Source organism: Carassius gibelio, chromosome B15, assembly GCF_023724105.1.
Source record: "Carassius gibelio isolate Cgi1373 ecotype wild population from Czech Republic chromosome B15, carGib1.2-hapl.c, whole genome shotgun sequence".
Classification (NCBI taxonomy): Eukaryota; Metazoa; Chordata; class Actinopteri; order Cypriniformes; family Cyprinidae; genus Carassius; species Carassius gibelio.
Window position 1 is genome coordinate 3,736,061 of NC_068410.1, and position 27,132 is coordinate 3,763,192.

General features: G+C 39.3%; 2 protein-coding genes across 5 annotated transcripts in view; one reads left to right on the forward strand and one right to left on the reverse strand.

Moving 5' to 3' along the window:
* LOC127972942 (sodium/calcium exchanger 2-like) overlaps positions 1 to 27,132 on the reverse strand; it is a 202,068-nt gene that overhangs the window by 150,674 nt on the left and 24,262 nt on the right. The window contains exon 1 of one of the 3 annotated variants that reach the window (XM_052576955.1): positions 6,981 to 7,129. The exons of the other annotated variants lie outside the window; for them this stretch is intronic. The gene's annotated coding sequence lies outside the window, so the exon portion shown is untranslated. Of the gene's footprint in view, positions 1 to 6,980; positions 7,130 to 27,132 lie in introns of those variants that run through there. 3 annotated transcript variants of the gene reach the window in all.
* Positions 876 to 26,412, forward strand: LOC127972952 (NLR family CARD domain-containing protein 3-like). Of its 2 annotated transcripts, none has more exons than XM_052576983.1 (5): positions 876 to 944; positions 1,066 to 2,817; positions 3,168 to 3,341; positions 25,872 to 26,050; positions 26,182 to 26,412. In XM_052576983.1, coding segments are annotated over exons 1-5 (2,172 nt in total). In that variant the 5' UTR covers positions 876 to 879; the 3' UTR covers positions 26,184 to 26,412. The 2 variants fall into 2 exon arrangements, with proteins under 2 accessions (XP_052432943.1, XP_052432942.1); XM_052576982.1 differs by lacking the exons at positions 876 to 944; positions 1,066 to 2,817; positions 3,168 to 3,341 and adding exons at positions 22,847 to 22,915; positions 23,037 to 24,788; positions 25,139 to 25,312.

Sequence of the window (27,132 nt, forward strand, 5' to 3'; positions counted from 1 at the left end):
CTTTTTCATTCTGCATCACCCCATCAAGCTCTTGCTGCATCCGTTCCTCGGCTATCAACTAGAGCAGGGGTGCCCAAACTCACTCCTGAAGGGCCGGTGTGCTGCCGAGTTTAGCTCCAACTTGCCTCAACACACCTGCCGGGAAGTTTCTAGTATGCCTAGTGAGAGCTTGATTGGTTGGTTCAGGTGTGTCTAATTGGGGTTGGATCTAAACTCTGCAGCACACCGGCCCTCCAGGACTGAGTTTTGGGACCCCTGAACTAGAGGAATGTCTGTGGTTCCTCAACAGACCACAAAAGAATTTTTTGGTTGTTAAAAAAGGTGTTGCTAGTTCAGTGACAAAGGTAGGGATGATTCTCTCCAGCCAATCAGTGATCAGCAGGATTTACGTCACATTTTGGTAACAGTACGGCTTGCTTGGATCCTCAGACGAGGTGGTACTGAAAAAAGTTCCAGGTACTGTACCCAGTGGAAAACTCCCCAAAAGTGAGCTTTACCGAACCGTACCGAGTCATACCGTGCATTGGTAAAGCACCAATAGTGTGACCCATTAAATACTGTATAACTATAAAATATAAATTAAAAATAATGATAAAAAATATTATTTTATAACAAAATAAAAAAGTGTGTTAATAATACTATTATTTTAAAATAAAAATACTATTATTTTATAGTAAACTTAAAATGTAAAATGCTAATATTTACTTTTTTAATATAAATTTTTATCATTTTCAGACTTTACATTGGCAAGCTTTTATTTTGGCAGGTTTCTGGCAAGTAAGTACAGCTTCAAAGTATCTGATTGTTGATTTACTTTATGCTGTTTTAAGGCGAACGAAGCGATCCTTGCCAGCTGTACCAGAACAAAGCAGTAAGAAAATGAAATATGATGATTCGGTGAATCAACCACAAGACATGCATGAAAGCGTGTATCCTGGTGTCAGGTAAAATACAAGGTCTTGATGCTGCAAAGATTCATCATATAGTTTATAATCAATAACATGATTATCCTTGCCTTCATTAGACTTCTGCACTTTTATACATGTAATGTGGTTAATTTTACAGCCATGATGACCTCAACCAATTAAGATCCAATCTGAAGAAAAAGTTTCAGTATCTTTATGAAGGAACAACAAAGCAAGGAAACCAAACACTCTTAAATGAGATCTACATAGAGCTCTACATCACAGAGAGTGAGAGTGGAGAGATCAGTAATGAACACGAGGTGAGACAGATTGAGACACAATCCAGGACAGCAACAGAGGACACACAGATCAAATGCAGTGACATCTTTAGAGCTTTACCTGGACAAGACAAACCCATCAGAAGAGTGCTGACAAAAGGAGTCGCTGGCATTGGAAAAACAGTCTCTGTGCACAAGTTCATCCTGGACTGGGCTGAAGGACAAGAGAATCAGGACGTCCAGCTCATATTTCCACTTTCTTTCAGAGAACTCAATCTGATGAAGGACAGAACACTCAGTCTTTCAGATCTTCTTCATCATTTTTTCCCAGAAACAAAAGAAATGGAAATATCTAATGACAAATATAAAGTGTTGTTCATCTTTGATGGTCTGGACGAGTGTCGTCTGTCTCTGTATTTTCAGAGCGATGTGAGGTTGTGTGATGTAAGTGAATCAGCATCAGTGGACGTGCTGCTGAAGAACCTCATTGTGGGGAATCTGCTTCCCTCTGCTCTCATCTGGATCACCTCCAGACCAGCAGCAGCTGATCTCATCCCCTCTGAGTGTGTCCATCGAGTGACAGAGGTACGAGGCTTCAGTGAGCCACAGAAGGAGGAATACTTCAGGAAGAGAATCAGTGATCAGAGTCTGGCCGATAGGATCATCTCACACCTGAAGTCATCAAGGAGTCTCTTCATCATGTGTCACATCCCAGTCTTCTGCTGGATTTCATCCACTGTTCTGGAGAAGATGTTGAGTCAAGCAGAGAGTGGAGAGATTCCCAAGACTCTCACTCAGATGTACACACACTTCCTGATGGCACAGATTAACATCAAAGACATGAAGTACAACAAGAAGAAGGACACAGACAAAGAGATGATATTCAAATTAGGAAAACTTGCATATGAGCAACTGAAAAAAGGCAGTGTGATCTTCTATGAGGAAGACCTGAGAGAGTGTGGCATTGATGTGACAGAAGCATCAGTGTACTCAGGATTGTGCACTCAGATCTTCAGAGAGGAGTTTGGCTTGAATCAAGTGAAGGTCTTCTGCTTTGTTCATCTGAGCGTTCAGGAACATCTAGCAGCTCTATATGTGCACCTCTCCTGTACAAACAACAACATAAATGTGTTTGATGACATCACCAGTATGTCAAAGATTTCATTATCTGACCTGCATAATAAAGCTGTAAATAAGGCTCTACAGAGTAAGAATGGACATCTGGATCTTCTCCTGCGGTTTCTTCTGGGTCTGTCAGTGAAGTCTAATCAGGGTCTTTTACAAGGACTAATGAAACAGACAAGAGGGAGCTCTGAGAGCAACGAGGAAACAGTTGAGTACATCAAGAAGAAGATCAGCAGCGGTTGCTCTCCAAAAATATCCATCAATCTGTTCCACTGTCTGAATGAGCTTGGTGATCATTCAATAGTGGAGGAAATACAACAATATCTGAACTCTGGAACATTAGCTGAAGCCAAACTCACCTCTGTGCAGTGGTCAGCTGTAGTGTTTGTCTTGTTGACAGAGCAAACGAGCGATGTGTTTGAGCTGAATAAATTTATTGGAAGAGAAAATGCATCTGATAAAGACGTTTGGAAGCTGCTTCCTGTGATTAAAGAATCCAGATCAGCACAGTAAGTAACACTGAAAACATTTTACTTAAAGTGTGTTCTAGGATCTGTGAACCTATGTTAGTACTGACCCATATTTTGACATATCATGCCATGAGACTGTTCTTTAACGTATAAAAGCAAAAATTAAAACAGCCATGAATATCATTAGTATTAAATGCAATTGTTTATTATTACTCAACTTGTTTCACACCTTATGAGTTTGCCTCCCTGAAGATGTAATTTGCTAAAGTAAAAAAAAAAAAACTGAGTGAAAAAGCATAATATGACTCATTAAGTTTTTTTTGTTGTTGTTGTTGTTTTATTGTTACTGTGTTGAATTTGCTGTACTTAAATGTTCAATCTCTCTACAGTTTGGGTGGCTGTAATATCACAGCTAAAGGTTGTGCTGCTCTGGCTTCAGTTCCGAGATCAAACCCCTCAAACCTGAGAGAACTGGATCTGTCTGGGAATAAAATACTAGATTTGGGCATGAAGCATCTATCTGATGGACTTAAGGATTCTCACTGTAAATTGGAGAGACTAAAGTAAGATCATCTCTTTAATGCTTTTTATTCCTGTGTGAGATAAGACATGTGCATTGATTGATCAAAAGTGACAGTAAATACATGTATAATTCCAAATGATTCCAGTTTTTAAAAAAATCGCTTTTCTTTTGAGTTCATTACTCATCAAAGGATCCTGAAAAATAATTTCACAGTTTCCACAAAAAATATGAAGCATTTATAATTAACAGAAATGTTTCCCAAACAGCGCATCAGCATATTAGAATGAGTTCTGAAGGATGATGTGACACTGAATTTATCATAATTACTTCATTCTTCAGCTTTGAACACAATAAATTAGATTTGAACATATTACAATGGGAAACAGTTATTTTAGATTGTAATAATATTCAAAATATAACTGTTTTTACCGTATTTTTTTAATGTTTAAACACTAAACTTCTAAAAGGCTGTGCGGTGATATAAAAGTAATAATAGTTGTAGTCAATTTACCAGTTCTAAAAACTTGAAATGAACAAAGATTGTCTTAGGATCTTGAGACAAAATGTTTGAGAGTGAGAATTGTCCTTGTTCTCTACAGGTTGAGAGATTGTGGGGTCACAGGTCAAGGTTGTGCTGCTCTGGCTTCAGCTCTGCGATCAAACCCTAAACACCTGAAAGAAATATATCTGTCTGGGAATAAACTAAGAGATTCAGAAGTGAAGTTACTTTCTGATCTAAAAGATGATCCAAATTATAAACTGTCAGAACTGTACTATTGTGAGTATATTTTTATTATACACTTTTGATATGAATATGCTAATATCTCTGGCTGTGTTTTTTCTGAAATGAATCTGCTGATGTGATGTGACAGCAGTAATCTCTCATACTGTCTGTGTGTTTTACTTTAGGACTGAGTATATAGACATCAATCCTGTTTCCTCAGGATCAGCTGATGTTGAACAAGAACCTGATACAGAGACGTCACAATCAGCAGAGACTGAAATAATTATCAATCTAGCACCTGTGTATTTTACTTTATATTTCTCATGGATTGATGTAAGACCATTACATTACCAGCCGGCTGGTTTTGAAATAGCGTACTATTCTTTCTATTTCTGCTAAATTAAGACAAATATGGCAGAAATGTATTAGTTTTAGGATACTGTAGATAGATGCCATTTCTTTTGTAAGTATTGTTTGTTCTCTGTTTTGGTGTTAGAGTTAGAGAAGTTAAGATGCTTTTCTTTTTATGTATTTAATTTCTTTTAAGTAATTTAGCGGGTTTTAGTTTAGCTATTTTAGCCTGGTCCACTGCTGGAGTCAATCAGTCTTTTTTTTTCTTCTAATTAATGCTGTTTTGTGTTTGTGTATATTTCTTCCAAGACATTGTTAGATCCCAGTGTTGTCTGTCGTAGCTATACAAGGATTTGTTTTCAAAATCTGTATCATAGCTATTAAACTATTTCATGTTATGAATTTAACCTCAGTGTGATCTTAAACCTGTTAACTGTCACCCCGTCCCGTATACGGGACACCTACATTTACTTCACTATAGTGAATATATATTACAATTAAATCTAATCTAATCTTGACAAACTATGTATTGTTGTAAAGGTCTAAGACTCCCAAATATATATTTTACCAATGTTTTTTGTTAAAATTATGTAGGAAAAGTAATGGATTAATTTCTGACAAGAGTGCACCCTCATAAATCTACATGATAACAGGAGTTCTGACCTTTGTTAAAAAAAATTGACTTCTTCGTTGCCTTTTTCTCTATCACATTTTAGAAATCATCAGAAATGATATTTCAACTGAAAGCTTAAAATCTCAAAATTCATCCTTTAAAACCCATTTTAAAATCAGACATTGCATTACCATGTAAATGGTACATCAATATCATGTTACAAAATGTTTTCATTCATGAATGATAAAAATTTAAGTTTGGGTCGTGCACTACAAAGTCTGTGTTCAAAAATGAGTGACAATTAAGGGGAAAGTAAATCTGAGTTTGTGGTGACTTCAATTAAAATAAATTACTATAATCTTAATTCTGTCGGAGAGTCAGTCAGTAATCAGAGTTCTACTGGAAGGTTAACCCTGCCTGGTTTACATGTTTCAAAATGATAACCAGTTACATACATTAATAAAGTAATTAAAATAGTTACTACTTATTACATTTTAAATAAGGTAATCTGTGGCCTGTTAAATTTCCAAAGTGACCTGCTCAACACCAAGTTTAGGATGTTAGGATGACAAGCATGTTCCAATTACAAATGGAGGTCGACCAATTTTGGATTTTACTGATACAGATAGCTAGCCACAATAATACAGTTTAATCAACCAACGCTGAACAGAAACTAAAATGGTGTTCAATTAAAAAATTTTAAAAAAGGACTGAACCATACTTTGCAATTTAATACAACATTTTATTTATAAGTCAGTTCACAGTTTTTTAATGTTGACAAAAGCAAGTTTTTAAATGTTGAAATTAACACACTCAAACAAGGAGCAAAATTTATATTCTACAGCTTTTATCAATCTTAGTTAATGTTACAAATGGACTATTGCATTCTTTCATTCACTTTATTTATAGTCAGAGCACTTTAACTTTATTCTGTTATGGCCAAGGACTACAACTTTGTACATACCTCACTTAGTCATGTGCCTCTTTTTGGTGATGTGATATATTTCAGACTGTCCAAGACATTTTCAATCATGCTGACGCCCTCTCGGCTGTTACAGTCCAGTTCTGTCACAGAAAGACAGGTGTGATTTATTATAACGCAGAATCAATGAATGTCTGTCAGATAATGTTGCCATTTTATGAGTGCTATAAAAAAATAAATCGTGCTCTTAAAAAACAGTAGGCTGTATATACTAGTATTGCATTCTGAACAAACCCTGAATGCTCGTTTTAAAAGGGAGGGAGGAGAAGGGAACCTCCATCTGCAGAAGAATCGAGGAAACCCCGCATGCACGGTGCAATCCCGTCAGTCCCGAGCATTAAAGTGCCCGTTATCACATCGCTGACATTTAGTTTCATAACATCAGATTCAACAATCAAAACAATGATATAGGAAGGTCACACAATAAGCGTTCCGTTTATGTGACCAAACATTTACATCCATCAAGCATTATAACAACGGGTTTGTCATGCATTTAAGACTATGCCATCCCCTATACGAACTGCTTTCATTTAAAGTGATCACACTGACAGAGAAACAAACAAGTGTCCACAGACACCAACGGGAATCCCACATGAGTTTAGGAATTTATGTTTATGCATTCACACATTATAAATATAGGCTGTCTCCTAAAATCCTGTATAACAGTTTATATTTGCACATCATCCGCAACTAAGAGAATCTACACACACAAACAAACATGCACTAACAATAATTTAAGAGCTCCTAAAATAATAGCAATACTTTTGCATGTTATCTGCACCGAAAGGACCAATAAAGAACATGATCTAACATTAAAAGCAAAACAAGCTGAAGGCGTCGCTTTATTCCATTACACCTGCTCTTTATCTCGTGCTCGTTTACTTTTCAGTCCCAGACAGAAGCAAGCATCATCATACTGAGATCATCTGAAGGATGAAAACGCTCTTCTCGTTTTGCGCGATCACACAGTTTGTTGATGGGAGAAGTTGTGTCTGATGTTCTGTCATACCTTGTATCCTAGTTCACGGTGTTGTTCAGGGCAGGCGTGGCTGAGAAGCGCATGTTTCTGCTGCTGCTGCTGCTGGATCATTCATTGAAACACTGCTCCGCTTGTGCTCATGTGTGTCTCTCTGCGGGCTGACTCTGGTGTATTTCACTCTCTCTCGTGCTGTGGAAATACTCGCGTGCGCTCACTCCTGGGTGGGGAGGGAGGTACGCGAACGCGCAGACAGCTGAACGCGAGAGCGCGCATTGTTTCATCTGAAAGGTTCTATCTATCTGTCTGTCTGCAGTATGTGCTTCCTCAAGCACTCATACAACCCTTTGAAATGTATCAATATGAAATGTTATGGTAGTAGAGACCATCATTTTCTTAACTGTAGCCTATATTCAGTAATTAAAATAAAAAACAATTTCTGATGTCTGCTTTCTTAGGATTGTGGTTAAAGATTCTGCTTAAATCCAGAACAACCTTTGCTGAATGTAAAAGCCATACATTTTAACTGTTATAAATGACACAAGTTAGATATAGGACGTGGTATTTAATTTCACAGTTGCTGCTGTACAGTCACTTATACAGCTGCACATGCCATTTATGTTCCAACCCTGTATGTGTTTTATCTTATGTGAGACACAAGGCAATATTTTGAAATATGTGTCAGTGGATTCCAGTGTTCTTCGAAATACCTTATTTTGTGTTCTGCAGAAAAAAGAGACCTCACGTAACAATTAAGGTAAGAATTATTAGGATTCGAACTTTAATGTTAGGGGAAAATATTAATTTAAGGTGCTCTGGAAGGACAAAAAGTAATTAAAATGTCATTGAGAATGGCTGTTAAACTAATGTGTAATCGTTTAGCAAAGACCTAATTGTTCATTTTTATTTCATTAAATTCCTGGTACATCAATACTAATATTTCCAGCTTCCACTACATTCTGTAAAATTCTGTTCAATTATTTGAAAAGTCATTAACGCCCTCTGCTGGTTATCATGAGAATATGCAGTCTGGTGATGTATCGCAGGACTAAACAAAACAAACCAAAAAAAAACATACAACAACTACTTCAGACATATTTCATGCATAGTCTGCGTATCTGTATTATTCTTTCCTAGATAGTCTCTATTTTGTCAAGATGGAAATTAGAAGTCTTAAGGCTGATCGTTTCAGTGATAGAAAAAGATATAGTAAAAGTCAGATCAGAAATGTAATTAATCATGAGATTTATTATGTATCTTTACAAAACCAGATAGTGTGTTTGAGACTTTTTGTTCAGAAATATATATATAATCTTTATTCTTTGTGACAAAATGTTAACAAAGATGCAACATTAATGAAGTGTCAAGTCCCACAGGTGGTCTCCTAAACGTTAGTATAATATACAGATTGTTTACCAGCAATGCAAAATCGAGGAAATGAGAAAATGATAGGATAACTGCCAAACCCATTTACTTATAGCCAATCAGATACCTCTTCCGGGCACATTACGTAATTCATATTCATAAGCCATGTGTGGTTTTTGGAGCCAGATACACCCACCTAAAGGATAATTAGGAACACCATACTAATACTGTGTTTGACCCGCTTTCACCTTCAGAACTGCCTTAATTCTACATGGCATTGATTCAACAAGGTGCTGAAAGCATTCTTTAGAAATGCACATCCAGGGCACGAAGCTCCCGTTCCACCACATCCCAAAGATGCTCAATTGGGTTGAGATCTGGCGACTGTGGGGACCATTTTAGTACAGTGAACTCATTGTCATGTTCAAGAAACCAATTTGAAATTATTCAAGCTTTGTGACATGGTGCATTATCCTGCTGGAAGTGGCCATCAGTGGTACATGGTGGTCATAAAGGGATACAGTTTAACCACCAAATTTGAATGTTACTCCTTTTACCCCTAGACCATTTTTAAGAGGGTCGTATGGTCAGAAACAATGCTCAGGTAGGCCGTGGCATTTAATGACAATGCCCAACTGGCACTAAGGGGCCTAAAGTGTGGCAAGAAAACATCCCCCACACCATTACACAGCAGCAGCCTGCACAGTGGTAACAAGGCATGATGGATCCATGTTCTCATTCTGTTTACGTCAAATTCTGACTCTACCATCTGAATGTCTCAACAGAAATCCAGACTCAGGCAACATTTTTCCAGTCTTCAACTGTCCAATTTTGGTGAGCTCGTGCAAACTGTAGCCTCTTTTTCCTGTATGTAGTAAAGATGAGTGGTACCCGGTGGGGTCTTCTGCTGTTGTAGCCCATCCGCCTCAAGGTTGTGCGTGTTGTGGCTTCACAAATGCTTTGCTGCATACCTCGGTTGTAAGGAGTGCTTATTTCAGTCAAAGTTGCTCTTCTATCAGCTTGAATCAGTCGGCCCATTCTCCTCTGACCTCTAGCATCAAGAGGGCATTTTCGCCCACAGGACTGCCGCATACTGGATGTTTTCCCTTTTACCACCATGCTTTGTAAACCCTAGAAATGGTTGTGCATGTAAATCCAAGTAACTGAGCAGATTGTGAAATACTCAGACCGGCCCATCTGGCACCAACAACAACCATGCCACGTTCAAAATTGCTTAAATCACTTTTCTTTCCCATTCTGACATTCAGTTTGGAGTTCAGGAGATTGTCTTGACCAGGACCACACTCCTAAATGCATTGAAGCAACTGCCATGTGATTGGTTGATTAGATAATGGCATTAATGAGAAATTGAACAGGTGTTCCTAATAATCCTTTAGGTGAGTGTATATCTTACACTTTTCATCACCATCGGACCGATGGCATCGTTGTGTTATGACGAGAAGCATCAATGCCGTTTTATTAGACTTATCTAAAACATACTGTAACGTTACACATTAACTAGAAAAAAAGCCCTATCAGGCTAAAATTATTTCTTTCCAGATAACATGGAAGAAACCATTTTAGTCTTATAGGGCTTATAGTCTTACATGTTTTTTTTTTTCTAGTTAATGTGTAACGTTATAATATGTTAAGATACTGCAGTACAATCCAAAAGTGAAAGAGTTACAGTTACAGGAGCCATTTCCCTTCAAACAACTGCATCAAGTTATCATAGGACAAAAAGTAAGTATGAAAGATAATATTTGATACATAAAACTTGTGTGATGACTATATTTGTTAGATAAACGATTTGTAAAATGGTGTAAGTCTGTGTCGAATAAAATCGACGCGAAAGCAGCTTAAGGTCGAATCCCATTTCAATGTTGCAGGGTTCTATATTAATCTAAAGCGCCTTAATATAAATCACTAAAACGATTAACTATCTTCAATTATTGTTGTTCTGCTTAGTTAGACTATTATTCTGACTCATTCAGCTTTAATGTTTTTTTGTTGTTGTTTTTGGATTGTATGTTGCTGACGCCACATGTACCCACCTCAGAGCTAATGACATTTAATAATCGTTAAAATATGAGAATCCTTTAAAGCAAAAAAATCTATATATATATATATAAACAATAGTTATAACTAGAAACAATATCTATAACTAAGACAATAGAGTATAACCCAGCAATAGAATATAACCTTCATTGCTAAAAAAAAAAAAAACCTAGTAAGTGTCTTTGCTCAGATCAGTTACAATCATTAGTGAACTTGACTTGTTCAGTAACATATTTTAATAGCCTTAATCCATGCCTTCTGTCTTTGTTGTTTACTCAATCAACTCGTTAAATTTCAGTTTACTCAATAGCAACATTTCTACATGGAAGTTCATAAACATTCCCTGTGGCTAAATTTCTAATCGAATTACTGTGACCGTGTTTAATAGCTATGTCTGAATCAGTCTTTCTGTTATTTCCAGTCAGAGTCGGGAAGATCAGACTAATCAGACACACCAAGGGAATAGTGGGGATTAAAGTCCGAAACCTGGCATAAAATAATCTAAAAGATCAATCGGGACATTTCCCAATCAGTGTGGGGAAAGTGTACTTTGGAAATGTAATAGGTTACAGATTACAAGTTACCATATTTAAAATGTAATAGTAGTGTAACTTTTTCAATTACTTTATTAATGTAACTGATTACTTTTGCTTTTTGACTACTTTTCTAAATTTCTCTAATGAATGTTTATTTGCAAATGTTAAAGGTCCCGTTCTTCGTGATCCCTTGTTTTAAACTTTAGTTAGTGTGTAATGTTGTTGTTGTTAGAGTATAAATACTATCTGTAAAATTCTAAAGCTCAAATTTACGGAGCCGGTAAAGTTACTTGTTCGGTTTACTTAGTGTTGTTGTGGCCACGAAATAATAACTCGTGGGAATGTCATATTATGTCGTGGCCACGAGATCATTTTGTCGAGGTAACAACATCCTTATGTTGTGGCCTCGAGATGCCATGTTGAGGAAACAACATCCATTTCTCTTGGCCACGACTTCTTATGTCGAGGGATGATATGTTTTTCTCGTGGGCACGAGTTTAATATGTAAACAAACCTGCGTGACCATAGCAACCCGGGATAATCCGAGATGGAATCATTAATATTTTATTCATTTAAATACTGTTTTTTTTTTTTAACACTGCAATGGTTTGAAAAAAATAGTTAATTAAAAAATAATAATAAATAAAAGCATATAAATCAACTCAAATACGGTTATCTAATAAGCATGTAACCTATTCCATGCACTAAACTCTTGAAACATTGGAGTCTTTGAAACATTGCAGTCCCTTTGTGTATGATATGACGATAGTTTTCTCAAAATAAGAAAAATGCTCATGAAGTGACTTAGAGCAGTTCTAGAGATTGTTTAAGTGTTCATGTACTCATATATTGAGGCTGAAAACACAGTGAGCTTCAGGATGCCTATGTGTATTAACTGAAACCCATTATTATCTGTCAGAGGCCGCAATTTCAGGAACGCATTTGTAGGATTGCATTTCTTGGACCCTAGTTTTTTTGTGACAGCGCCACCTACCGAGTCTGAGAACTGCAGTCCCTGGACCACATTTCTAGGACCCTAGCTTTGGAGGACTGAAAAAAGTGCCACCCACGGCAGTATTTTCACCCAGTTTTAACAACTTTTTTTTTTAAAGGTTTATTTCACCACAATACTACTTTCTTTATTGTAATTGTCACACCTGGACTCAATTAGTGTGTTTTTGCCCGTGACCCAGTTTCTGTCTTTCCGTGTTTTGGTTTGATTAGTTCCCAGGTGTGTCTATTCTCTTCCTCATGTGTGTTAATTTAGTGATTCCATCCACCTGTGTTTCCCCATTATCCGCTTTACATAAGCCTTGTCCTTTCAGTTCTGTTTTGTCGGGTCTCATCACTTGTGACTAACTCACTCACTTACGTGTGTCTATCGCTGTGCTCCATGAGTTGTATATATTAAAAGCCTTATTCCGTTTATCCTCGGCTCCGTGTTCCTTCAGGCAGCGAAAACCGTGACAGAAGACCCGACCATAAAGAAAAAAAAGTTTAAAACTGCGTCTTTCCCTCCGTTTTGCTTTCGTTTTTTCTCAGTCTTTTTGTTTCGTAGTGTTTGATGGATCCCCTCTCTAGCCCCGGATTCCTCCTCCTCATGCTGGAGCAGGAAGGACGCTCTCTCGAGGACCACACCAGACGGTTTCTGCTATTAGCTAATGCCACCAGCTACCCGGACGACGCGCTCTGCACCTTCTACAACACCAGCCTGAACTCCAAGTGCAGAGCGTTGTCGCCCGAAGATGGTCCTCGGGAGGATTTCGCCGCATACGTGGAGTGGACTCTGGCAAGAAATGGCTCATCTTTCACCATCAGCCCCATAGAGGATCTCGCCAGTCCCACTCCCTACCCAGAGACCAGCCAGCCACCAACTCGCTTCACGGAGCCAGAGCCCTCCGCAGCCGCAGAGCCCGAGCAATCCATTGACAGGGAACAGGATCTCGAGAGCGCGACTGACCAGGTGTGTGAGCCGGCCACACCGTGCATCGTGGGAGTCCTCGTGGAGATCGAGGGCGTGGAGGAAAGCCCTGCCCACACTCCTGCGACTGAGGGTGAGCTGTATGCAGTCTCTGAAGATCATATGGAGCAAGTTCTGGATCTGATGGACTGGTCTATGGAGGTAATCCCTAATTTTCCTGTTTCCCCGCTGGTTCCGTCCAGCCCTGATTCCCCTGTATACCCTCTCAGTCTCCCACTCCTACCTCCTCCAGTCATTTCCTCTGCTCCATTTCCGCTGGTTCCGCCCAGCCCTGAGTTTTCTGTTTCTCCGCTGGTTCCGCCCAGCCCTGAGTTTTCTGTATCTCCGCTGGTTCCGCCCAGCCCTGAGTTTTCTGTTTCTCCGCTGGTTCCGCCCAGCCCTGAGTTTCCTGTATCTCCGCTGGTTCCGCCCAGCTCTGAATCTTCTGTTTCTCCGCTGGTTCCGCCCAGCCCTGAGTTTTCTGTTTCTCCGCTGGTTCCGCCCAGCCCTGAGTTTTCTGTTTCTCCGCTGGTTCCGCCCAGCCCTGAGTTTCCTGTTTCTCCGCTGGTTCCACCCAGCTCTGAATCTTCTGTGTCTCCGCTGGTTCCGCCCAGCTCTGAATCTTCTGTGTCTCCGCTGGTTCCGCCCAGCTCTGAATCTTCTGTGTCTCCGCTGGTTCCGCCCAGCTCTGAATCTTCTGTGTCTCCGCTGGTTCCGCCCAGCCCTGAATCATCTGTGTCTCCGCTGGTTCCACCCAGCCCTGAATCTTCTGTGTCTCCTGTATTCCCTCCCAGCCTCCCTCTCCCGCCTCCTCCCAAACCTGCTGGTCCCTCTACTCTTTCGCTGGTTCCGTCCAGTCCTGATCCTCCTGTCCTTCCTCCCATCCTTCTCCTCTCTCCTCCTCCTAGACCAGCCAGTTCCTCGCCATCCCTGCTGGTGCCAGTCAGTCCCGCAGCTCACCCTCAGTCCGCGCCATCGGGGCGCGGTGGTTCGCCGCTGGACTGCCAGTCTCCAGCTCCGCCTTGGCGCGTTAAGGCCCTGTCTCCGCCTCCAGCCTCCGAGCCCTGGACTCCTCCTCGGTCCTTCGACCCAGCGGCTCCGCCTTGGCTCTTAGCTCCCTCGTCTCCACCGTGGTCTGTCATCCCACCTGCTCCACCGGGCTCCCTCGTCCCTCCGGCTCCACCTTGGTCAGTCGTCGACCATCCGCCGCCTCGGGACTCCACTCCTCCGGTTCCACCTCGTCTTTCCATCCCTCCGGCTCTGTCAGGCTCCTCCTTCCCTCCGGTTCCACCTCCATCCTCGGTCGCTCCGGCTCCACAGCGGTCTGCCAGGACCCCGCCTCCGCCTTGGTCGCCTGAGCCTCCTGCTCCACCTAGGCCCTCCGGAACCTCGACGTCCCCCTGGCTCTGCGGCTGTGCTGCTCCATCTTGGGCTCCTCACCCACCGGTGCAGTCTCCGCCTGTCGGCCCCCTGGTGTCGTCGACCCCTCCTTCACCATGGCTCCTCCCGCCGTCGACTCCACCTTGGATCTCCGTCCTGGCTGGTCTCTGGTGGACCATCTGGCTCCTCCTGCTCCTGTCTCCTCCCTGGCTCCTCCTCCTGTGGTCCCTGTCTGCTGGCCCCCTCCTGGGAGTCCGTCCTCCACCGGAACCTCCTCCCAAGTTCCCACCCACGCCTCCCTCTGTTGTTTCTACGGTGCGAGGACGCACCTACCGGGAGGGGGGAGTACTGTCACACCTGGACTCATTTAGTGTGTTTTTGCCCGTGACCCAGTTTCTGTCTTTCCGTGTTTTGGTTTGATTAGTTCCCAGGTGTGTCTATTCTCTTCCTCATGTGTGTTAATTTAGTGATTCCATCCACCTGTGTTTCCCCATTATCCGCTGTACATAAGCCTTGTCCTTTCAGTTCTGTTTTGTCGGGTCTCATCACTTGTGACTAACTCACTCACTTACGTGTGTCTATCGCTGTGCTCCATGAGTTGTATATATTAAAAGCCTTATTTCATTTATCCTCGGCTCCGTATTCCTTCAGGCAGCGTAAACCGTGACAGTAATTAAACTAGGGTCCTAGGAATGTTGAGTAATTGGGTAATTATTAGGTCTAAGTATCATAAAATAATAACTCAAGTAAAATAAACAAGGGATCACGTTATAGTCTTTTCAGTCACTAGATTAACCACATTTTCAAGTTCAGAGGGAAGACACAAGGATGAGACTGAGGTAGATTTAAGATTGTGTATATTATATTATGACAGTTGAACTTGAACACAAACAAAAACTAATTTCTTCATGATGTGAATCTCATTAGAAAGAACTTGCACAACATCTTCACTGACTCCTAAGAGAGAGAACGTGAGGGAAGTGAATGAAATAAGGAACATTTACTTGAACATTTTCTATTCTCTGATTTTACATTTCATATTTAAAAGATCTTCGTGCACACACAAATACAATACAAAAATAATTATATAAATCTTAATACCAATTAATGTTTATAATACTGTTATTGAATGCTGTTCAAAGATTTGGAAAAAAACGTTATGTTGTGGGAATAAAGGTTCTTGAAAAATTCATGTCGATAAAGCCCATTTGAACTGAAAAAAGAATAGAGATGCAAGAAATCAGAATAGAAATATAATTATTGACATGACTTTTCCTGACATTTAAATATTTAAAGCACACATTGTGATGTATGCAGCAGCACTACCTGACATCTGGATTCTCTCCCCTCTTTTCTCAATTGTTTCTCTATCATCCTATTAAATTATTCAACTTCACTGAAATAGTAAATGTAGAACATAGTCACTGCTGGGTTAACAGAAATAGTGTTATTGCTTAAGAAAAGGATGGAGTGGACATTGTGTAAAAACAAAGGCCACTTTGACATAAGCATAACAATCCCAGTCATTTCCACAGATCTGGGGCCTGTACCATAAAGATAGCTGAACTAATTCAGATTTACAGGATTAGTTTTGAGTTGACAAAAACCAAACCTCTCTAATCCGGCTTTGTTCTTACCTTGATGCTGTTCATCAACTTTTTTTTGTCAATTCAGGCTTTTGATCCTGAGTTTGTGGAGAGTGTGCACATGAATGTATGACATCACTGGTGAACAACCAATCATAAGCCTTGCAGTACAAAGCAAGTTTGTAGTCCCAGTGAGATTAAAAATTAAAGGTTAAGAGATTGAAGTATATGACAAATTTAAACGTAATAACATAAGGAGGACAAATAACATAAAATATCTTGCTATATCAGCGCATTCACAAGTGAAACTTTTTAACTTAGTTTATACATTTGAAAATATATAGCGATAGAGACTGGAACATGTAAGGTCAGATTTTTATTTTTTTTTTAAATAGTCCAATCTTTTGAAATTACAGCTTTTTTATATTACATGATCTGTATACATTAATATTTATTTAAGATAAATGATATATGATAACTTAAACTAAAATTGCTTGTGTGTAAAAGAAAAATAATAATAATATGAATCACAATGATTATATAAATCATAAAATGATTTATATATTTTTTTAAAGCCAGACGACTTCTATAGTTTTTTTTTTTTAGCATTATTGACCTTTAATTTGGAGCGAGATAAACTGGACTGACTTTGTGTCAGACATGTGTCACTTCTCTAACATCTGATTGGTCCAGCTTCAGTTTGAGATCTGTAACTCAGAACATAACCTGCCCTGCATGATTACAAATGTGATATTTGTTTTATACAACAGTTAAATAAGTAGTTAATATTAAAGGTATCCCCGGGTATTAAGACATGTACAACTTAATATAACAAATTATGTCTCTTATTGAAATATGAAACAGAAAACCCATGAAAGATACTGGCGCTTTTTACAGCGACACAACTCAGAAAATAAACTCAAGAAAATAAAATACTGATACGATACCACATTGTGTGGCTTCTGGATGTTGTATTTTGTTAATCTTGTTAGGATGTTAACTTGCCGATGCTAATGTTGATGCTGCAGCCACTGGAGGAATTTCTCAGCGCAGGTTTCCCCCGAGATCATGGGTGTTCTGACTCCTTGTGGGGAAAAATCTTATATCCATCACCACCGGTACGCTCTTTCAGTAGCTGTAGCCATCATATCAGTATTTCATTTTCAAAGTTGTCAACGCTAATCATGTGTTGTGGTAAAAACAGCAACAGGTAGCGGCAGCGGCTCACCGATTTCTACCATTTTACGTCATCAGAATAATGGTGCCCCAAATAGTCCAAAATATGCATAAAACTACTGTATGTGATTTTTTTAAATAACATACATCTTTCATGGGTTTTCTATTACATATTTCAGTAAGAGACATCATTTATGGTATATTAAGCTATACATGTCTTAATACCTGGGGATCCCTTTAAGAGATTATGTTTTAGACACCATATGTCCTGTTTATGCTTTTTCTCCAAGAAAAAAAAACAAAAAACAGAGCAACAGGATTCTGTTTGTTCCTGCATGAATCAATTGTTTAAATGATTCGGTTCAATCGACTCACTTATTAACAGTGACTTACTGTCGCATACTGGTGGTTTTAATTTCACATTTTTATTTATCTTTTATTTTTTTTAATCATTTCAAACATCAGTTTTCAATATTTTAGTTTATAATATCAAAACATTATTCATGCATTTGTAACTGCAGGTTAAGGTATTCCATGTCCCTCTGGGCTGCATTAAACAGTGTGTAAATGCACGTAAATGACACTTCTAATGCAGCTTCTGCGTTTCCTCTGCATTGCAAAGATCAATTCTGTTGATGCTGATTTAATTTGCTTGGTAACAACCCAAATGCAAGAATCTGACTTAAAAGATGGTGCACACTTTTAGAAAAAAATGCTTTAAAGGTGAGAATGGCCATAAAACAGGATGGAAATTTAGAATATCAGAAAATTCAGGAGTCAGCAGTCCACGGTAGTCCTTACGATACAAGCACAATATCACATTAATTTTCTATTAACATTGTCTAATTATCGTTATCAATAAAATCCAAGAATATTATGGAGATATCTTTTTTTTCAATATTGCACACCCCTAATTTATGTTGTTTAATTATAATAATTTATTGATAATAACTGTTTAAATTAATATATTAATTAATACTTTTGACTTTTAAGGCTGAAATGTAAAGTTTTTTTATAAATCATTTTATAAAACTTTGGTTTTGTGAAAACTTGTATCTGAACTGTAAACTATGCTTTTTACAGTAATTCTATTATATTTTATGGTACTTTATATGATACTATAGACATTGCCCTACCCCGCTCATATGGGATTAATTTTTTGTGTTCAGGCCTTAAAAAATGTCTTAAAAAGTCTTAAATTTGAGCTTAAATATCCTGCAGAAACCCTGGTTCCCCATCGTGGGAGAGACGATGCATTGATAACGCCTTGGGAACGCATTCTGCGTGAGTGCGTCTGAAGCATCCATGTCAACTAGTCCAATGGCGAGAGTGAGCGTCAGGAGTGACGTCACGACCAGGAATTGATAAAAACCCCAACCGGTGTTAGCTTTCTGTGCCTCAGCAAGCGATCTGTGTCAAACCTGTCTGTCATATTTACTGTTGTCTTGTTCAAAGTTTATATAATGGCAAAGCAACTATTCAAACAGTGTCCTTCTTCCTGCCTGCGTTATTTAATGGGTGGGGATACACTCAAGCTTTGTGTAGTTGGTTTGGGAGTGGAGCATGCGGTATCTTTTTCTGTTTTCTTAAACGTCTCCTACGTCATGGGGTCTTCCATTTTTTCCTGATCTTCACAGTGAGCTGTCTAGATCGTGGAATAAGCCATATTCGTCACGTCTTTTAAGCCCTCAAGTGCGCATTTATTCTGATATAAGAGGGCTGAAAGAAAATGGTTATGAAGCGATGCCCCGGGCGGAACAGACGTGACGAGTCAGGCGTGACGAAATTCGTGGACTTCGTTGGGCTACGGATTTATCTCTCAGGGCGACTAAAGAAACAGCACGTGCTATTGGTAGATCTATGGCTGCTTTGGTTTCTACAGAAAGACACCTTTGGCTTATTCTTTCAGATATTAAAGATAAAGATAGATCTTTTCTTTTAGACGCTCCCATTTCTCATGAAGGTCTGTTTGGTGATACTGTGAATGAAATGGTTGAAAGATTTCAAGAAAATAAAAAGCAATCTGAAGCTTTTAAAAGTTTTCTCCCTCGCCGATCTAATCCTCCTGAGACTGCTGGGCGTGCAAGGCAGCCCCAGCCGTCATGCTCCTCATATCGTGTGTTTCAAAAAGAGAGTGTTGCGTCTCGCGCTCCTCCTCAAAAATCATGGGGACCAAGCCAGCACTCACAGCCAAAGCAATCTAAGCAGAAGCCGGATCTGAGGACCGTTCTTCTCGCTAAGAAAGCTTTGGCTCAGAAGAAAAGGTCCTGACGCTAAATGGGTCAGACCTGTGAGGGCAGCCCCAATCGAGACGGTGCAGTGTACACCTCAGTATATGGTGCCCATCCCGTCTCGGTGCTCTCACGGGGCCGTCCTACCAACCCCGCCACCCTTGGTGCCTCGGGGCGCAGCGGTCTCCAGCGGGTCTCTGGCACTGTGTCTCCCAGACGCTGCGTCAGGCTCGCTCCCTCTGAAGGGGGTTCAAGAGCAGTTAGCTCGGGTGATTCCTGGGCTTCGGCTTCAGGTCCCCGAACTAGTTGTTCAAATTACACCAGAGGCCAGCCTCGAGAGGCTGGTTCCCTTAGTAGAATGTCTGACAGAATGGAAAAGTCTGCCAAATATATCTCAATGGGTCCTGCAGATAGTAGAGAAGGGTTACAGAATCCAGTTCGGTTCTTGTCCCCCACACTACAACGTGGGGTTGCTCAAAGTAATCCCGAGCAGGCTCTGGTCATGGACCAAGAAGTAAAATCTCTTTTAGCGAAAAATGCTATAGAGCAGGTGTATCCTCCCGACAGGGCATCGGGTTTTTACAGTCTTTATTTCATTGTTCCAAAAAAAGGATGGAGGGCTGCGTCCCATTTTAGATCTTCGTCTGTTGAATTGTACAGTTCAGAAATTAAAATTCAAGATGCTGACACTCAAACAGATCGTGACTCAAATCAGATCCGAGAACTGGTTCATCACGATAGACCTAAAAGATGCGTACTTCCATATCTCCATACCAAGAAGAGTGTGCTATCTCCATTACAGAGGACCACTTTTCTTGGGGTGGTATGAGAGTCGGTCACGATGCGAGCCGCTCTTTCGCCCGCTCGTATAGCCAACATCCTCACAGCCACATCAGAGCTAAAGCTAGGCCAGTCACGCACTGTGAAACAGTTCGAGAGATTGTTGGGTCTTATGGCAGCAGCGTCCAATGTGATCCCCTTTGGCCTGCTGGGCATGAGACCTTTACAGTGGTGGCTCAGGACCAGAGGGTTCTCCCCAAGGGGAAACCCACTTTATACGATCAAGATCACGTGGCTTTGTCTCCGCGCCTTGGTCATATGGAGAGAACACTGGTTCCTGTCCCAGGGTCCGGTATTGGGAGCTCTTTGTCATCGGGTTTCTATCTCGACAGATGCTTCCCTTACTGGCTGGGGAGCGGTAATGGAAGGCCGCTCAGCTCAGGGTCTGTGGGAGAGCCATCACATAAAATCACAATTTTCCCACATCACAATTTTATGTGACAGAGTCAGCACTGTAATATCAATGTGTTCCTAACTTCCTATTGGTCAGTTTAAGAGTAGCTCACCTTAGTCTAACAGTTATCCCGCTCTTAACCAGTTTTCCAGCATAAGTTGCCACAGTGACTGAGTTTGAGTTATGGTAATTTTGCATTATGAAACCAAATCAAGTTCAAATAAATCAGACTAACTGAAATAAGCCTGGCTTATTTTTTTTTTTTACTTGTTTTATGTAACAGCATGTGTCAAGTAAAAAAAAAAAATTAAGATTTATCCCTAATTAAAGACAACATGACATCAAAAGTTACAATTTTTACTTTGCTACACTTTTTCTGGTTTTATTATGAAAGAGACACATCATTTGATGTCACCAAGCGCTCTTGTTTGCTCTATTACAGTTCAGTCCAGCAAGAGGGATCAGATTCTCAAGATTCTCAAGAGCTGTGTGTCCAAGAAGAGTGACTGGTTTATAGATCCTCCACCAGACATGAAGGCCGGAAACAAACCGCAACGTGTCAGGTACACAGTAGCTTATGGTTTTACCATGACCTCTTGTGTTCTCTCCCAGTCTCTTAATGGTTTTATAAAATAGCAGCAGTATAATGAAAAACTCAACCAACATTCATTAAATATCGGGAATTTTGGAAATTGGTTTAAATCTGTTGTGTTAAACATAAACCTTATTTGTAATTGTACGTATTGTTAAATAAATTAGCCACAAAAATTAGTAAACAAACGTGGTGGGGATAATATCTAACTTCCAGTTCTGCATTTGCAGGTTCCTGCTCATGGATTCACATTGTAAAGGATGAATATAGGATAACTTAAAGAGTTAAATGTAACCTCTGTTCTGTTATAGGTCAGTTAAGCGGAAAAGATCAGGCAGAAAGTCCAGCTGTGTGTCTATGAAGAGTGAAATGTCTAGAGATCCTCCACCATACATGAAGGATGGAGACCAGCAGAGTGTCAGGTATATAATTGCCTATGGTATTGACCAGTCTCTTAATGGTTTTATAAAATGGCAGCCAAAAAAAAATTATATTTGATAAACAATTACATTTATCAGTGATAATAACTATAAAAAAGGGTGCACATAAGTTTATCACCATGGTTCTCATAAGAGAACCTGGAGATCTGGGGCCAGTTGTGTAAACCATGTTAAGACTGTGTCTTCAGAACTACCAGTTGCCAAGAGTTAATCAGTCTTACTTTTCCAATACAAATAAGAACAATGTACCTTTTCATAACTAAAACGCTTTGACCAGTCTTGAAAAAAAAATAGGTGTAGATAGATGCAATCGTCCCTGGGTCTGGACCTCACTCTGCACATATGGCGATTTTCCACTGGTACAACTTGGCTCGACACGGTTTGCGTTTCCACTGCAGTTTAATACCTCTTTAAGTGGGTGGGATTAAACGTGTCATGGCCAAAAGGTGAGCAAACTCCTGAAAAACTTTTTCATTCTGCATCACCCCATCAAGCTCTTGCTGCATCCGTTCCTTGGCTATCAACTAGAGCAGGGGTGCCCAAACTCACTCCTGAAGGGCCGGTGTGCTGCCGAGTTTAGCTCCAACTTGCCTCAACACACCTGCCGGGAAGTTTCTAGTATGCCTAGTGAGAGCTTGATTGGTTGGTTCAGGTGTGTCTAATTGGGGTTGGATCTAAACTCTGCAGCACACCGGCCCTCCAGGACTGAGTTTTGGGACCCCTGAACTAGAGGAATGTCTGTGGTTCCTCAACAGACCACAAAAGAATTTTTTGGTTGTTAAAAAAGGTGTTGCTAGTTCAGTGACAAAGGTAGGGATGATTCTCTCCAGCCAATCAGTGATCAGCAGGATTTACGTCACATTTTGGTAACAGTACGGCTTGCTTGGATCCTCAGCTGAGGTGGTACTGAAAAAAGTTCCAGGTACTGTACCCAGTGGAAAACTCCCCAAAAGTGAGCTTTACCGAACCGTACCGAGTCATACCGTGCATTGGTAAAGCACCAATAGTGTGACCCATTAAATACTGTATAACTATAAAATATAAATTAAAAATAATGATAAAAAATATTATTTTATAACAAAATAAAAAAGTGTGTTAATAATACTATTATTTTTAAATAAAAATACTATTATTTTATAGTAAACTTAAAATGTAAAATGCTAATATTTACTTTTTTAATATAAATTTTTATCATTTTCAGACTTTACATTGGCAAGCTTTTATTTTGGCAGGTTTCTGGCAAGTAAGTACAGCTTCAAAGTATCTGATTGTTGATTTACTTTATGCTGTTTTAAGGCGAACGAAGCGATCCTTGCCAGCTGTACCAGAACAAAGCAGTAAGAAAATGAAATATGATGATTCGGTGAATCAACCACAAGACATGCATGAAAGCGTGTATCCTGGTGTCAGGTAAAATACAAGGTCTTGATGCTGCAAAGATTCATCATATAGTTTATAATCAATAACATGATTATCCTTGCCTTCATTAGACTTCTGCACTTTTATACATGTAATGTGGTTAATTTTACAGCCATGATGACCTCAACCAATTAAGATCCAATCTGAAGAAAAAGTTTCAGTATCTTTATGAAGGAACAACAAAGCAAGGAAACCAAACACTCTTAAATGAGATCTACATAGAGCTCTACATCACAGAGAGTGAGAGTGGAGAGATCAGTAATGAACACGAGGTGAGACAGATTGAGACACAATCCAGGACAGCAACAGAGGACACACAGATCAAATGCAGTGACATCTTTAGAGCTTTACCTGGACAAGACAAACCCATCAGAAGAGTGCTGACAAAAGGAGTCGCTGGCATTGGAAAAACAGTCTCTGTGCACAAGTTCATCCTGGACTGGGCTGAAGGACAAGAGAATCAGGACGTCCAGCTCATATTTCCACTTTCTTTCAGAGAACTCAATCTGATGAAGGACAGAACACTCAGTCTTTCAGATCTTCTTCATCATTTTTTCCCAGAAACAAAAGAAATGGAAATATCTAATGACAAATATAAAGTGTTGTTCATCTTTGATGGTCTGGACGAGTGTCGTCTGTCTCTGTATTTTCAGAGCGATGTGAGGTTGTGTGATGTAAGTGAATCAGCATCAGTGGACGTGCTGCTGAAGAACCTCATTGTGGGGAATCTGCTTCCCTCTGCTCTCATCTGGATCACCTCCAGACCAGCAGCAGCTGATCTCATCCCCTCTGAGTGTGTCCATCGAGTGACAGAGGTACGAGGCTTCAGTGAGCCACAGAAGGAGGAATACTTCAGGAAGAGAATCAGTGATCAGAGTCTGGCCGATAGGATCATCTCACACCTGAAGTCATCAAGGAGTCTCTTCATCATGTGTCACATCCCAGTCTTCTGCTGGATTTCATCCACTGTTCTGGAGAAGATGTTGAGTCAAGCAGAGAGTGGAGAGATTCCCAAGACTCTCACTCAGATGTACACACACTTCCTGATGGCACAGATTAACATCAAAGACATGAAGTACAACAAGAAGAAGGACACAGACAAAGAGATGATATTCAAATTAGGAAAACTTGCATATGAGCAACTGAAAAAAGGCAGTGTGATCTTCTATGAGGAAGACCTGAGAGAGTGTGGCATTGATGTGACAGAAGCATCAGTGTACTCAGGATTGTGCACTCAGATCTTCAGAGAGGAGTTTGGCTTGAATCAAGTGAAGGTCTTCTGCTTTGTTCATCTGAGCGTTCAGGAACATCTAGCAGCTCTATATGTGCACCTCTCCTGTACAAACAACAACATAAATGTGTTTGATGACATCACCAGTATGTCAAAGATTTCATTATCTGACCTGCATAATAAAGCTGTAAATAAGGCTCTACAGAGTAAGAATGGACATCTGGATCTTCTCCTGCGGTTTCTTCTGGGTCTGTCAGTGAAGTCTAATCAGGGTCTTTTACAAGGACTAATGAAACAGACAAGAGGGAGCTCTGAGAGCAACGAGGAAACAGTTGAGTACATCAAGAAGAAGATCAGCAGCGGTTGCTCTCCAAAAATATCCATCAATCTGTTCCACTGTCTGAATGAGCTTGGTGATCATTCAATAGTGGAGGAAATACAACAATATCTGAACTCTGGAACATTAGCTGAAGCCAAACTCACCTCTGTGCAGTGGTCAGCTGTAGTGTTTGTCTTGTTGACAGAGCAAACGAGCGATGTGTTTGAGCTGAATAAATTTATTGGAAGAGAAAATGCATCTGATAAAGACGTTTGGAAGCTGCTTCCTGTGATTAAAGAATCCAGATCAGCACAGTAAGTAACACTGAAAACATTTTACTTAAAGTGTGTTCTAGGATCTGTGAACCTATGTTAGTACTGACCCATATTTTGACATATCATGCCATGAGACTGTTCTTTAACTTATAAAAGCAAAAATTAAAACAGCCATGAATATCATTAGTATTAAATGCAATTGTTTATTATTACTCAACTTGTTTCACACCTTATGAGTTTGCCTCCCTGAAGATGTAATTTGCTAAAGTAAAAAAAAAAAAACTGAGTGAAAAAGCATAATATGACTCATTAAGTTTTTTTTGTTGTTGTTGTTGTTTTATTGTTACTGTGTTGAATTTGCTGTACTTAAATGTTCAATCTCTCTACAGTTTGGGTGGCTGTAATATCACAGCTAAAGGTTGTGCTGCTCTGGCTTCAGTTCCGAGATCAAACCCCTCAAACCTGAGAGAACTGGATCTGTCTGGGAATAAAATACTAGATTTGGGCATGAAGCATCTATCTGATGGACTTAAGGATTCTCACTGTAAATTGGAGAGACTAAAGTAAGATCATCTCTTTAATGCTTTTTATTCCTGTGTGAGATAAGACATGTGCATTGATTGATCAAAAGTGACAGTAAATACATGTATAATTCCAAATGATTCCAGTTTTTAAAAAAATCGCTTTTCTTTTGAGTTCATTACTCATCAAAGGATCCTGAAAAATAATTTCACAGTTTCCACAAAAAATATGAAGCATTTATAATTAACAGAAATGTTTCCCAAACAGCGCATCAGCATATTAGAATGAGTTCTGAAGGATGATGTGACACTGAATTTATCATAATTACTTCATTCTTCAGCTTTGAACACAATAAATTAGATTTGAACATATTACAACGGGAAACAGTTATTTTAGATTGTAATAATATTCAAAATATAACTGTTTTTACCGTATTTTTTTAATGTTTAAACACTAAACTTCTAAAAGGCTGTGCGGTGATATAAAAGTAATAATAGTTGTAGTCAATTTACCAGTTCTAAAAACTTGAAATGAACAAAGATTGTCTTAGGATCTTGAGACAAAATGTTTGAGAGTGAGAATTGTCCTTGTTCTCTACAGGTTGAGAGATTGTGGGGTCACAGGTCAAGGTTGTGCTGCTCTGGCTTCAGCTCTGCGATCAAACCCTAAACACCTGAAAGAAATATATCTGTCTGGGAATAAACTAAGAGATTCAGAAGTGAAGTTACTTTCTGATCTAAAAGATGATCCAAATTATAAACTGTCAGAACTGTACTATTGTGAGTATATTTTTATTATACACTTTTGATATGAATATGCTAATATCTCTGGCTGTGTTTTTTCTGAAATGAATCTGCTGATGTGATGTGACAGCAGTAATCTCTCATACTGTCTGTGTGTTTTACTTTAGGACTGAGTATATAGACATCAATCCTGTTTCCTCAGGATCAGCTGATGTTGAACAAGAACCTGATACAGAGACGTCACAATCAGCAGAGACTGAAATAATTATCAATCTAGCACCTGTGTATTTTACTTTATATTTCTCATGGATTGATGTAAGACCATTACATTACCAGCCGGCTGGTTTTGAAATAGCGTACTATTCTTTCTATTTCTGCTAAATTAAGACAAATATGGCAGAAATGTATTAGTTTTATGATACTGTAGATAGATGCCATTTCTTTTGTAAGTATTGTTTGTTCTCTGTTTGGTGTTAGAGTTAGAGAAGTTAAGATGCTTTTCTTTTTATGTATTTAATTTCTTTTAAGTAATTTAGCGGGTTTTAGTTTAGCTATTTTAGCCTGGTCCACTGCTGGAGTCAATCAGTCTTTTTTTTTCTTCTAATTAATGCTGTTTTGTGTTTGTGTATATTTCTTCCAAGACATTGTTAGATCCCAGTGTTATCTGTCGTAGCTATACAAGGATTTGTTTTCAAAATCTGTATCATAGCTATTAAACTATTTCATGTTATGAATTTAACCTCAGTGTGATCTTAAACCTGTTAACTGTCACCCCGTCCCGTATACGGGACACCTACATTTACTTCACTATAGTGAATATATATTACAATTAAATCTAATCTAATCTTGACAAACTATGTATTGTTGTAAAGGTCTAAGACTCCCAAATATATATTTTACCAATGTTTTTTGTTAAAATTATGTAGGAAAAGTAATGGATTAATTTCTGACAAGAGTGCACCCTCATAAATCTACATGATAACAGGAGTTCTGACCTTTGTTAAAAAAAATTGACTTCTTCGTTGCCTTTTTCTCTATCACATTTTAGAAATCATCAGAAATGATATTTCAACTGAAAGCTTAAAATCTCAAAATTCATCCTTTAAAACCCATTTTAA

Excerpts from the sequence above, each read along its gene's own strand:
- LOC127972952 (XM_052576983.1), top strand. The coding sequence starts at position 880 with ATGAAATATGATGATTCGGTGAATCAACCACAAGACATGCATGAAAGC. Across the intron at positions 945-1,065 it reads AGCGTGTATCCTGGTGTCAG|CCATGATGACCTCAACCAAT; the intron begins GTAAAATACAAG and ends TTAATTTTACAG. Across the intron at positions 3,342-25,871 it reads TGTAAATTGGAGAGACTAAA|GTTGAGAGATTGTGGGGTCA; the intron begins GTAAGATCATCT and ends TGTTCTCTACAG.